Here is a 13,474-nt window from a genome sequence, read left to right as displayed (position 1 = left end):
TAAATAGATTTTATTAGCATTTGTTCTCACCAGTTACTGCTGCTGAGGTGTATGACCCAGCTGATAGTTGCTTGATCTTGTGTTGGTTGGTGAAAAAGCTAATTAAATGGAATGTGGTCCTTTCCTCTGTGTCACCTAATCCCAACTGGCCTTCACTGTTACCTCCAGCAGCATAGACATTTCCTTTTTCTGCATACAGAAAAGCACAGGCAATACAGAGAAAGAAGAAACCAGAACAAGTGATTTAATTTTCAACTGGAAAAAACATCACAAAAACATCAGGGTCTATTGCCCTGAAACACCCTCCAGCTGAAATTAGCAGTTTCTGTTGCAGCTAGCAATGTTTTCCTGCACACACTTGGAGCAGAAGTTCCTAAAGACCTTGCTGCATTTCCCACTATTCTGGAGACTGATGTAAAAATAAATGTGATTGGAAGTTCTGCAAGAGCTCTGAGAAAATGACTACCAGTAGCCCTGGCAACCAGAAGCAGCTCCTTCCACAAACAATGTATATTTTCAGATTAAGTGGGAGGAAAAGGGTGTATGATGTCACATTACCATGTAAATTAGAGAAATTAATAACTTGATAGTTTTGAGTACTGTGAATGAAATATATTTCTACTTAGTTTTTTATTAGAAATATTTTACTTATTTTAATATTTAAGTAACTTCCAATTTAATTAATCAGGTGCTTTTTCTAGAATCTTGAATTTAACACTGATGACAGATATCTTCAACTTTAGAGAACTTTAAGATTTATACTTTTAATTTTAGTATGTTTCACACCTAAAGTGCTCATCTATGAAGAAACAGATACATCCTATTAATAACAGAAACCCAGACATAAATGTGATAAATAAACTGACATATAATGGCCAGAAATTATCTAGCCAGTGTGTACACCAAAGGTGAGTAATATTTACCCTTTGCAAACTTGCATACTCAATTGTTATTAATATGTTCTATTTTATTCTAACAATCTTATTTACAGTGTTCAGGGTCCCCATGTATATAAACCTCCAAATAATCAAACAATCCCCTTTACAACATTACTGAAAGCTAAAGGATTGCAACCACAGAGATGGCTATTCCATTACATAAATTATAGAAGCATGACAAGAACCTTCATAAATTCTCTGTATACTGTGTCTCTACAAATTTATTTTTAAGTTCACATTTATAGTTTATTTATTTATAGTTTAATAAAGCAACTTGTCATTGAAATAGCAGACTATGTTGTGTAACCAAAAATGCAGGAAAATTTGAAGACTTGAAAACTTTCAGTTCTATATTTATTCAAATATATAACTTCACACTAATAAAGATTATTTATCAAAGGTAAATTTGAGTACAGATGTATATAAAAATAACAATATATCTTTACAGGGCTTAAAGGAAATATTCATATTTGTTAACCACACCTCAAATGCCAGCAAGAAATTTTTCCATATATCTATTATTAGGAAACTACTATCTAACATTAGTTTATAAATGCATTTGCTCAGAATAAATTTAAAAATTCTAAAAAATTCTGAATTCTAAGAACTGGATGTCAAACCCCTGAGTTTTAGAAGCCCTCTTAATTTTTTTTCCTTCTTCAACACTTCTGGGGTTCCTAATATAGATTTGCATGAAAGCAAAGGAAGAAATGCATCTTGATTATGTATGAAATAGAGGTTACATACCTGTGTAAACTAAAGTGTGGTTTCTTCCACAAACAGCAAATTTTGGTTTTTCTGGTTTTAAAGCTAAGAATTAAAACCAAAGAGGAGGGGATGTTATAAACAAGCTGATAGTTGGTTCAACAACAACATGTTCTATGCTCTAGAGGGAGCTCTGATTTCTTCTTTTCACATTTTTATGAACAGAATTATTACAAAATTCGTTGCCCACTTGAATCTAGCACATGACTTATCAAATCAGTATTCCTCCAAGATAAAAAAATAGGTCAGACCTTAAAAACTTAAAACATTCAAATTAACTTGATGATGGTTACTTCACCCCAGTTCCACAGTCCCTGGAATTTGCCATTTATATGGCAAATATATCATATATATATTCTTTGCCAAAGAATATATTAAGTTGTAGAATAAAATTAATGATTTAAGCTGTCTTCAGTTTTCATTAACAGTGCTATTGTTACTTCTCCCTTAGACTTTTCCCACTATTGTAAATCTTTGAAACCATCCTGTTCCTTTGTCTCACCATCCCTACCTCCCTTTGTTGTGCTCCCATCCCTTTTGAGCTGTGCTCTGATCACTCCCTGATCACTGATCTCAACTGCCAAGGGCAGCCCTACCTGGACTAGTGCCTGTATTTTTTGCATGTGTCATCCTGTCTCCATTTCAGCTGAGTTAGCAGCAATGAGAGTGCCATGGCATGCACTTCTCTGCAGTCTGGTCACTTTGAAAGACTGGGAATGAATGTGAGGGGAGTCAGGAGTTATTTTGGTGGGAAAGAGAGAAAAATACAGAGGCTCCTCTTCTCCTGTGAGAAGTGTACTCCCTTTCAGAAATAGAGAGGAAAAATATCTCCCAGAATTTTCCATCCTTGCTCCAGTTACTGTTCATTGTCAACAAATTATCTTCTCTCAGTCATGTCCATGTCCCCTACACAATGCTCTAAACCAGGATTATTTTTACATAATAAATCTTTAATTGCTTTTCCACTGCACTAGTCCATAACAAAGCCAACAACAATCATCCCTTTCACAAACCCTTTTTCAACCCTTCCAGATCAGCTTTCATCAGCTCTTTAACACTCAGATTAAGGTGCCTTCTGCCAAGTCACCAAACAAATCTATCAACTTAAGCATGAACTGCCCCTGGTCTGTCACACAGACACAAACTTAATTTGTCCTAATTCAGGTTCTTGCTTGCTCTATCCAACACCTACCACTACCATCAGGGTGGAACCATAACATTTCCAATGGTGGTTTCTTCCTACAATCTTTATGTCCCAACACTCTTCAGAGATGGTCTTAATCAGCTCTCCAGAAGCCTGTGCTCCCTAAACTGCCTCCCACTTAGGCTAACCAATTTTATGTTATGAAACAAGCTATATTTACAATATTGCTGGTGATTTTTCATAACCAATGTCATTAATCTCTAACCAAGCCCCAGAATTATTTTTTTTTTTTTCAGAAACATGCAGACATAAGCATTTGGCTCCAAGCAGAAAATTAAAAGTGTCCTTGCAACCCCATTCCCAAAGCCAAGTGATGACCAAAGGCTAGTGAGAAAAGCTCCAGGACTTCCTCCTGCTCTCTACTGCCAAGAGAAAAAAAGACACCCCCCTTGTGACTTTTTTCAATGGATGCCAGGTCTGGTTTGAATTGCTGTCATCTTCTCTTCATCTTTTATTCTCTATTGCAATTCAACAGCAAACCCAAAACTTGAAACCAAATTTATTTAAGCCAAGGTAGGAATCAATCTCTCACATGGCTGACAGAAGATGTGTACCTGATAGTAGCTGCATTCTCAATCTGAAGAGAGATGGAGGCAGGAGCAAATAAAGGACAGTAGAATAAACTAAATCAGGAAGAACAGAGTTTGAACAAGCAGGATAATTTGTTTTTAACAATAAGCTAACAGATCGATCCGCTGGCAGAAAGAGTGAAGATAAACATTTAATAGTGAAAAGAAATGTGTTAATGGGATAGATCTGCCTTGACATAAGTAAAGGGATAAGGAAAAGTATTGACTCAGCTTTGTTTGACAAGATAAAAACAGCTAGGAAAGATCAAAAAGATCACAGTGCAATGAAAACATATTTTCAAACACGTGAAAGGATACAGGAATTTATTTTACTGCCTCATAAAAATGTATTAACATTTATGTCCCCTAGGGCATTTCTCATACTTGTTAAAAATGTAACAGTACTTGTGAAAAGTTTCTGATAGATTTTTTTCATTTACAAAGTTGCTAAGAAAATAGTGACACAGAGGTTACACAATGCTGTTAGAACTATGGTTTCAAACACATAGACCATGCAGAGACCAAGCATCTGATTATTGTCTGCAGTAAAAAATGAAGATGTGGTTTGAGAGAATAGGTAAGCACTACATAAAGTCAGAGCCCCCAAAAATTACAGGATTCTATGTATCTGAAGTAATCCTCAGATGCAAAAGGACTCAGAATCTGAAGTGATGGAAAACCAATAAGGGATCCTTTAAAGCTACCTTCCTGATCTTGTGCACTAATGTGCACATGTGATGAAGAATAATCAAGAATCAGTTATTTTGGAATTGCATCCTATGAAGTACCTTTTCACAAGGGTCTCCTTTCAAAAAGACAAAAAAAAAAAGAATAAAAAGAAAAATCCCACAAACCTTTAACACAGGTTGGTTTGCTGACAGTGCTCTTTGATCCTAGTCCTAACTGGCCCCAGTCGTTACTGCCGAACATGTAGAGTTTACCTTTCCCTGAAAAAAAATCACAGACAGAATCCATACAAGGGTTTGAACACCTCATTCCAGCCAAGATGGTCATTCACTCACAATGAACTTGTTACTTCCTTTCTAATGTAAGGTTTAAGTTTAGGCAATTCAGTACATAAGTGTAAACAATAATTAATATCCTTGTGATTTTACAGTTCAAAATAGTAATTGGATTGTTTAAGTAAGAAATCCCCAGCCAGAAGAAGAAACATCCTTATCTTTAATTACAGCACAGATGAAGCGCTCTTCAGAAAACAAGATGTACTTTTGGGCAGACCCTGCAGTCCAGAAACCCCAGTATCTATAAGCCCCTTTATAAAATAAAAGCACATCTAACTGAGCACCGACATCTTTTACTTCAGAGACATGAATGAATAATGCAGCTATTTGATAAATACAAGTACAGATTTGTAATATTTGGCTTCTTTGATTGTTTAGGGTGGGATATTTCTTTTACTGCTAAATGTCTTAAAATGATTTACAAACATGCATTTCTATCAAATGTAGTTTCTGATAAATTTTCACAAACTGCATTAATTTGTTATTTTGCATATAAAGACAGAATGTGTAAAGCCACCACGCAGTCAGAGAGTTTTGTAAACCTAAATGCAGACATTAGGTTACAAATGTTCAACAGGGACAATGCTAGAATCACCTTTCAGAAATTCCTATGGTGTGTCATTGGACTTGCATGTTTGACCATTGCAAACAATGAACTCTTATAATTCTGAAAAACCAGTGCTTTATCTGAGGATGGTATATATGAACAGATGAGAATTTTATCATCCAGGATGAAAATTAGCCAAAACTGACTACTGACAATATCTTAAAATGAACTAATTTAATTTCATTTTTTAAATTATCACACCTTGTCAAGCTGTAAAGTTTCCACTGGAAAAAAAAACCCTTGTTCCAACAGAAATCTTTGCAAAACAATAGAAACTGATTTATCAAAAAAAAAAAAAAAACCACAACAAAACAACATCCTCTCCCCAAACTCCCACCCTTTTACAACAAATAAAAGGACATTTTTTACTTCTGAAGGTCTGCAGAGCTTTGTGCATTAGATTCCATGTTAACATTGTCATCCTAGACAGAAATTCGGTCAAAGAGCTCATCACCCTCATCATCTACAATTACCACAACCACAATCCATAATTGCAATTCCATATAATAATGTCAAAATAATATGGTTGTTCCCAGTGAAGGTTCTGATTGTGATTTACAGAGACTTTGAAATACGATATTGCAATGCTTTAAACATTACCAAAAATCCTATTCTAATAAAAATATCCATTCATTTTCTTAAATATAACCACATAGTTAAAAAGAAAAAAACCCCACACCAGTGCTTAACTGTAACTAGTATCTAAAATCCTGATTATTAGATTTTACAATTCTTGGCATGTGGGACTATGTGTCAATATTATGTCTTTCCAAGAAAGCTGGAAGGGAAGAAAGACAGAGGTCAAATTCATGCTCACGGTGTTCTACTAACAGCATTTATATCTCCATCCTAATTTTGATAATACAATCATGTCAAACACATGCAGAGCTGTCCCTGACAGCAAACACACCTTAAAGGGTTTTTATCAGCAAATGACATCTATCCTATATTGGTATGGCTTCCTTGTATCCTTGCTTTACACTTTCCAACTGCTTTCCTAAGACAGCAGTACTTTTGTGGGAGTATGATGCCAAGCTGCCCTAATTCAATTTAAGCACATTCTCTTTTATCCATGCAAAATTCAAACAAGGTCATGCTTTTCATCCTATAATCTGCTGGGTTTTATATCAGTCTTTAAATTCTCAGGCATTGCTTTGTAAGTCAAGGAGCTTAATAGATGAGAGGAATTTTTCCACATTCTTTTACAACTGAGTGACAGCCTTTTGTAATTTCAGGTTTCCTAGGAGTATAACAGAAAATAAGAAATCTGAGAAGCAGTTAATTTAGAAAGAGAATGAGAATTAATATGCACTACAGAGGAACCTAAACAAATGCCTGTAATGAAGCAACGTTTCTCAGTCTGTACAGCAAATCTAGTTTCACAAGAGACATGATTCAATCTAAGCTGGCCAAGAAATCCAATATAATTTTGCATGCAAAAGGCATAATTTTCATAAATGCATACTGAGATATCCCAGCCATCACACAGATGCGCTGAATCCAACAGCAGACAAATAGGCAAGGATCAAATTTCAAAATTTCATAAATTCAGATTACTCTTGGTTTTTTCACTTCCACTTTGGTGCCATCATCCAGAGTGTGGCCACCTGCCAGGTGGAATGGCTGGTACAAGACAGAGTAGGACTATGACTCTGGGCAGGAGGGAAACAACAGGATACAATGAAAAGGCCTACTCTGTTTTGGTGATGAAAACAAACTTCCAACAGCAGTCTCCACCTTTATCCTGATGCAAAACTGAAGTATTTCTCCCATGCATGTGTTCCCTGGCAGGTACACCAGCAGATGTTGCACCAACAGCAATTCAGGGTGACCAGGGAAGCCACAAGACACTTGCATGTGTAGCAACAGAGATTTTGTGGGACACTTCAGTAAGAGATTGTCTCCCCCCTCATTTCTCATGAACAGCTGCTATCACAATTGTGATTCCTGGCAGCCCCATCAGTCATGTGCACTTCTGGTTCATGAAGTGCTTTTAAAGACAATCATTGGGCTGCTAGGAAATATCACCTGAAATCCCAAATGCTTTGTCATAGCAGGCAGCCAAGTACTCTAATCACCTATGTTTAAAGGTATGTTTTACATATTCCCCCCCTTCTTTTTAAATTATATGGGAGTGGGAGAGAAATAAGATGGGGAGGCAATGTACAGGCCTTGAATATTTACTGCAAGATCCTTCTGAGAAACTGTATCTGAATAAAACATAAAAGGTAGTATTTTGTACAGGGTAGCAAATGCCAAGTCACCACAATTATTTTTTAAATTATTTTTATTTGAGCTATTTAGTGAATAAACTATGTTAACAGTTGATTTAAAACTCATATAGAAGTCAAATAAATCCCAGGAAAATAAGACTGACATCAGTTTTGTTAGACATGATATTTCCAGAAACTTTACTGAGCAACAATCACAGTCATGCTTAGGACATTTGGCATCACACAAGCAAAACCAGCACAGAACATTGCTTGCTCATACACATCAACACAAATGTGTACTGATCTTTCTCATGCTTCCCTTGCAGTTGATGCAAAAGATATTGTGCCATGTTCTGATGACCTACTGGTAAGCAGAAAGAATAGAAGAAAACTGGTGACAAAACACCTGGAGGGTTTCCAAGATCTCTGTTGAATGCTTAATGCCTTACAAAACCTGAAATTATGTATACTATCTTGTGGTTCCATATGCACCTTTCACTCCCACTTTTACAACTGATACTTCTTTCTTTCTTTCTGCCTTCTTTGGTTGGGGACTTCAATTCTCTCCAGGGCACTGAGTTCAGAAAAGGCATCTTCATTCATCAGCACTTTCCCCCTTGTGAACAGGATCAGTCTCTGATCAAATGTGGTTAAGCTGCCTAGGATACTCTAATCAAGGCAAATAAACAATAAGACAGCTGTTAAGTTTGAGGGTTTTGTAGGAAACAAAATTTAATACACAGGCATTGGAAGAAGATTCTTAAAATATGCATATTCCTACTTCACACCAGCTCCCATGAGGATGAATTAATTGCTTTCCAAAGCCTGCAGTTATAGAAGATGCAGGGAATGGACTATCAGCATGCTTGGTCCAAAAAATACAGAAATGAGGCAAGAACCATTATGAAACATGTTACAAGTGATGGTGGAATATATATTGCTCATGACTGCATCAAAGAACTAAAGAAGACCACTGTATAAAAAAATTCCTGCTTGGACATTTTAATCAAGCTTATGCCAAAGATATGCAAAAGAATAAAGAAACATAAATTTCAATCCTAAACTTCCTTCCTGAAGAAGAAAACAGTTCAACTAGCTCAGCAAGCCAACTCAAAGTCATCAAGTAACTATCACTGGTGCCTTCAATTCCAACATGCAGCTACAGCATGTAAATAAAATTTTGGACTCTTAACTCCTGACCTAGAAATGCAAAGGATGGAGTCTTTTATATTTATTTTACACCTGTCTTTATAAAAGTCATATGGGAATATTGATGTTGAATATTGATTAGATGAAAGTATTTGAAAGGTTCTGAATATTTTGTTTGAATGCTAAATATCAGTTCTTGTACATTTTCTTCATTCAGTCAAGATTTGATGCTAGTTATATCCTGCCCAAGTCCAGCATTAAGGAATGATTTGTATCAGTTTGGGTGATTGTTTCATTTAGGATTGTTGAGCCATGTTAACTGTAAAATTGGTACATTTCTCAATTTTAATCTACCTCATATTCCTACTGTCCCCTACAAATCTACCTCCCACTCCCTCTTTCAAGGTGTGGGGAAAAAAAAGGAGGGGGGAAATTTTGTGACCTGCAACTAAAGACTGAAGGTAAAATGAAGCATGCATTAACACACACCTGCTTGGGATACTTTTCCTTCCTTGGTGATGTTTGCCTTTTATCTCTTCCAGGTCAGGTTCAGCTGAAGAAGCTCCTCGTTTCCCACAAGGTCTGCACTCTTCTCAGTAAACTCATTATCAGCAGGAGCTTCTGGACCATTTATTCCAGGTGTTACTGCAGCTCAGGGTCATCCCCAAGGGCTGTATCACCCAATTCCATCTAACTGCAGAAATGTGAGGTGCACATGGGCATGCACTGGTGTGAAGAACAAATGAGGGAGAAGAGCTTTTTCCTTCCTTCTTCATTTTTTTTTGTATGACTCTTGCAGTTTCTCTACCTTTGCTTGTTGTTGATCCACACTTTACTCTCACTTTTGACTTTACTTTACAATGACCCAGAAAACCTTTTGCTACCAAAAATGTCTTTTTCTCATGCTTCTACAGTTCCTTGAGGGCAAAAGCTTTGAGGAAATTAAGATCTGATCATCTAGAAGCCTCCCTGGTGAGTACCTGCCCACTACAACAGCTAGGGCAAGCTACAGAGACACTTTTGAAACAAACTGCATATACTAAAGTAATGGAGAGAAGGAGAAATTATACAGAAATGGTGCTGCATGAAAATCTCTGCAAGATGACTTCTTCAAAAGCTTTATCTAAGTGGTCTCTATTACAGTGATGTGGGAACTAGGGGATTGTTGCTGACTGGGTTTAACAGTGCTGGCCCAGGCATTTAAATTTAGTGGTTTAAATTTAAATTTACTGGTTTAAACATAGAACTATACCTGTGTTATTTCAAACTGGGTGTGGACATATAAAAGTATATGTAAAAAGGAAATGCAAAAGGAAAATGCCACAGTGCCCCAGGTTACATCCAGATTAACTCAATGCAACAGTTTAATAGTATTGCTTCAATCCAAGCAGAAGTGCCAAGCTTTGCTCAAAATAAACTATTAATGTATAATTCATCTGCCATGAATTTAGGCTTGAAAAATTCATCATGTAATTTCACCTCAGGGTGTTCTGCAGCCCATGAAATCTATAGTCTTTTTTATCTTGCCTGGAATAGTTCTTTCTAAAAATTCAGCATCTTCAATGCTGCTTGTGAACATTGCAAGAAACCCTCAGGAAATTATCTAATACACAACAACCAATTGGATATTGATGAGCAATAACTACATTCCAATTTAAAAAGTCCTGAAAATACACATATATTTTTTTAACAACAAAGTCTTATCTGTCAGCAGTTGATTGTCAAAACAACCATCACACATGCTCATCCACAGAAGAATAGTTCCTTCCATGCAAAATAAAATGAACAAATTCTTTAATGAGAATTGTTTCCATCATTTCAAAGAAAACAAAAAAACCATTAATGATGCTCCCTCTATTACACCGGAGTTCCTTTGAATGCTTTTTCCATTTATTTCTGATTTTTGTAGGATTTTCTGAAATCCTTTATTGAGTTGCTCTTTCAAAGGCTGTTTTCATCTGACAGTTAATAGTAATTTCAAGCTTAATTTGAGAGATACAATTATTGTTTCAAGGAGATTTCTAGTGAACTTGTGGTATTAAGCAGTTACTGTTACTACCATGATACAATACATGTAACATAGTAAACGTTGTCAGATTCACCAGAAACATTCAGCCTGAACTAAGTTATGCTTAGTTTAAATCCAGTCATACACTCAGTTCTTACCAACTTCCTCCAAACAGTTCTTGGACATGTCCTGTGAAAACCCTGAGTGACCTCACACTAGCTCCAAAGGCATCCAACAGTTCCCACAAAGCAGTCCTCTCTCCTCTCCCCAGCCTCAATTAATGTATTACCTCTGGATGCAAGTAAGGTTCCTAACTTTCAAAGGTGTCTAAATATATCCCTTTATCATATAGGTCAGCTTCACTACAAGAAAGACATTGAGGGGCTGCAATGTGTCCACAGAAGGGTCTGGAGCACAAATCCTGTCAGGGAAGCTGTGGGAGAAAAGAGGGCTCAGAGAAGACCTTATCACCCTACAACTGCCTGAAAGGATGCTGTAGCCAGGTGGGGTTTGGCCTCTTCTCCCAGGTAACAAGCAAGGGGAGGAGAGGAAATGGCCTCAAGTGTGCCAGGGAAGGTTTAGACCAGAGATTGGGAAAAATTTCTCCATGGACCAGGATGCCCAGGGAAGTGGCTGAGTCACCATCCCTGGAGGTGTTTAAAAGATGAATAAATGTGGCACGTGGGGACATGGTTTGGTGGTGAACTTGGCAGTGCTGGGTTAATGGTTGGACTTGATAATCTTAAAGGTCTCTTCCAACCTAAACAATTCTGATTCTATATCCTCCATTTCCAATACTGACCTGTAATAATAGCTGTATGTTCATCTCCACATGATATAAGTACAGGCTTGTCATTTTTGAACCAGAACTTGCTAGGAATATCTTCTGCAAATTTGCTTTTCCCAAATGTGAAAACAGCACCTGACTCTGAAACAAAAAAAGATGTCAGTTTTGGTGAAAGCAAAGTTTGCCTCACATATTTTGAAGTAGATATGTTTTATCAATTCAGTGGCACATTTTATTTTCTTATCTTTCTCTTCTTTCTTTTCTCAGCCTTCAAAACATGGGTTGGCAAAACTCTTATTTCACCCAAACAGGAGGAAGAACTTTCCTGTGTGAGTGGCAGAGCACTGGAACAGGCTGCCCAGAGAAGCTGTGGAGTCTCCATCTCTGGAGATATTCAAAACCTGCCTGGAGGTGATCCTGTGCAACCTCCTCTGGGTGACCCTGCTTTACCAAGGGCGTTGGACCAGATGGTCTCCAGAGATTTCTTCCAAGCTCAACCATTCTGTGATTCAGTGATAAGACCATGATCTAAAAAATCCAAACAAAACCACCCCAAAATAAAGTCCAAGCAGCTCTTCAGGCTTTGTAGTCTGCCTGGTTTCTCAATTCTTCACGCTTTCAAACGTGTTAGCAACATAGTTGCCAAAACACAGAATGTTAACTATTTAGCTGAATAGCAGAAGGTTAACTAATAGCTGAACTATTGTTCAGCTTTTGGTTATGCATGTGGTTTGACAGAAAGTACCAATTCTACAGAAAAATACATGAACTTACAAGTTAAATAATTTGTCAAAATCCTTGCAGACAATGCCAGCTCAGATATAAAAGCTCAATTAGACTTCCTATTTTAAAATGTCAAAGCCTGTGCTATAAAACATAGATGTTTTTAAAAACAAAGCCAAGAATAAACCAAACCTTTTCCTTGTAAACTTTGTTAGCATGTGACACATGTTAGAAAATACACACAATAACAGTAGACTGTTTCTGAAAATTACATTGAGACAACTTAGTGCATTAACTTTCAATGAAAACAATCTCATCAACAATATGCACCCTAGCTCCAAAACCTAAAAGTTCTTTCTTAAACTGCATATTTGATTTGCATTTAAAATAATTATTAATGCAAACGCTTCCCCTATTTCCAAAGATGTTATTTCATGTATCAGATGGGGCAGACATGTATAAATTGCACTTATTACCTCACTAGATGTGGTTTTCACTTTCACTTGCTCAGCAAGCTTTGTGCAGATAAACTCAAGCTTTTTTAAAGAAAGAGTTGATTTTTTTCATTATTTTACCTAGACACACCTACAACTACAGACAAGCTAAACAGCATCTGAAAAGTCTGAAGTTTTCATCTCCAGCTGGACAGCCATGCACTTCTGAACTTTCTTAGCAATCTCTCCAGCAGGTAGAGAGCTCTCTGGTTCGGTTCCTTTCCCTTCAGAAGGGTTAACATGAAAACATTTTATGTTCTTTATTCAATGTATACAAAAAGCTGATACATTTTCCAATGCCTTTTGTATCTCATTCATTTGACTAAGCCACAACATTTCACAACTGGACACAACTACTGTGCCCTGTTCTGGGCTCCTCAGTACAAGTGAGACACGGAGCTCACAAAGTGGGTCTGGGAGGGGCAACGAGGATGTTTGGGGGACTGGAGCATCTCTCTAATGAGGAAAGGCTGAGGCATTTGGGCCTGTTCAGCCTCGAGAAGAGATGGCTTACAGGGAACCTCGCTAATGTGTATTAATATCTGAACCCAAGGGCTACCAAGAAGATGCAGCCAGGCTCTGCTCGGTGGTGCTGACAATAGGGCAAGAGGCAATGGGCAGAAACTGATGCTCGGGAAGTTCCACCTGAACAAGAGGGAGAAATTATTTCCTGGGCAGTGACTGTGCGTGGTGCGGATTCTCCCTCAAGGGACATACCCCAGACACGTCTGGACACAATCCTGTGCCATGTGCTGTGGGATGAGCCTGCTTGAGCAGGGAGCTGGGACCTGACAACCCGCGGCGGTCCCTTCCAGCCTGGCCCATTCTGTGCTTCAGCGCTGCCACCAGTTTGGAAACGGAACCCACCAACTCGGTAAATTAAATCCCACAGGACGTACACGAGGCGTTTGTTATCCCAGCAACGAGCCAACGTTTGAACATTACCCTGGGCCAAACCGCGACACAAACCAACCATCAATGCTCCGAATTACCCG

At 37.6% G+C, this 13,474-nt stretch overlaps 1 protein-coding gene across 1 annotated transcript in view; it reads right to left on the bottom strand.

Annotated features, from left to right (window-relative positions):
• Nucleotides 1-13,474, bottom strand: part of RPGR (retinitis pigmentosa GTPase regulator) — a 39,840-nt gene that overhangs the window by 26,096 nt on the left and 270 nt on the right. Inside the window, exons 2-5 of the mRNA XM_054518642.1 lie at nt 11,278-11,403; nt 4,331-4,423; nt 1,686-1,748; nt 31-189 (exon numbers count right to left, since the gene is read on the bottom strand). Coding sequence (XP_054374617.1) covers nt 31-189; nt 1,686-1,748; nt 4,331-4,423; nt 11,278-11,403 — 441 coding nt within the window. The remainder of the gene's footprint in view (nt 1-30; nt 190-1,685; nt 1,749-4,330; nt 4,424-11,277; nt 11,404-13,474) is intronic.

Source organism: Molothrus ater, chromosome 2 (genome assembly GCF_012460135.2).
Source record: "Molothrus ater isolate BHLD 08-10-18 breed brown headed cowbird chromosome 2, BPBGC_Mater_1.1, whole genome shotgun sequence".
Lineage (NCBI taxonomy): Eukaryota > Metazoa > Chordata > Aves > Passeriformes > Icteridae > Molothrus > Molothrus ater.
The sequence above is the reverse complement of the archived record's forward strand: the minus strand, read 5'-3'. Positions and strand labels throughout refer to the sequence as shown.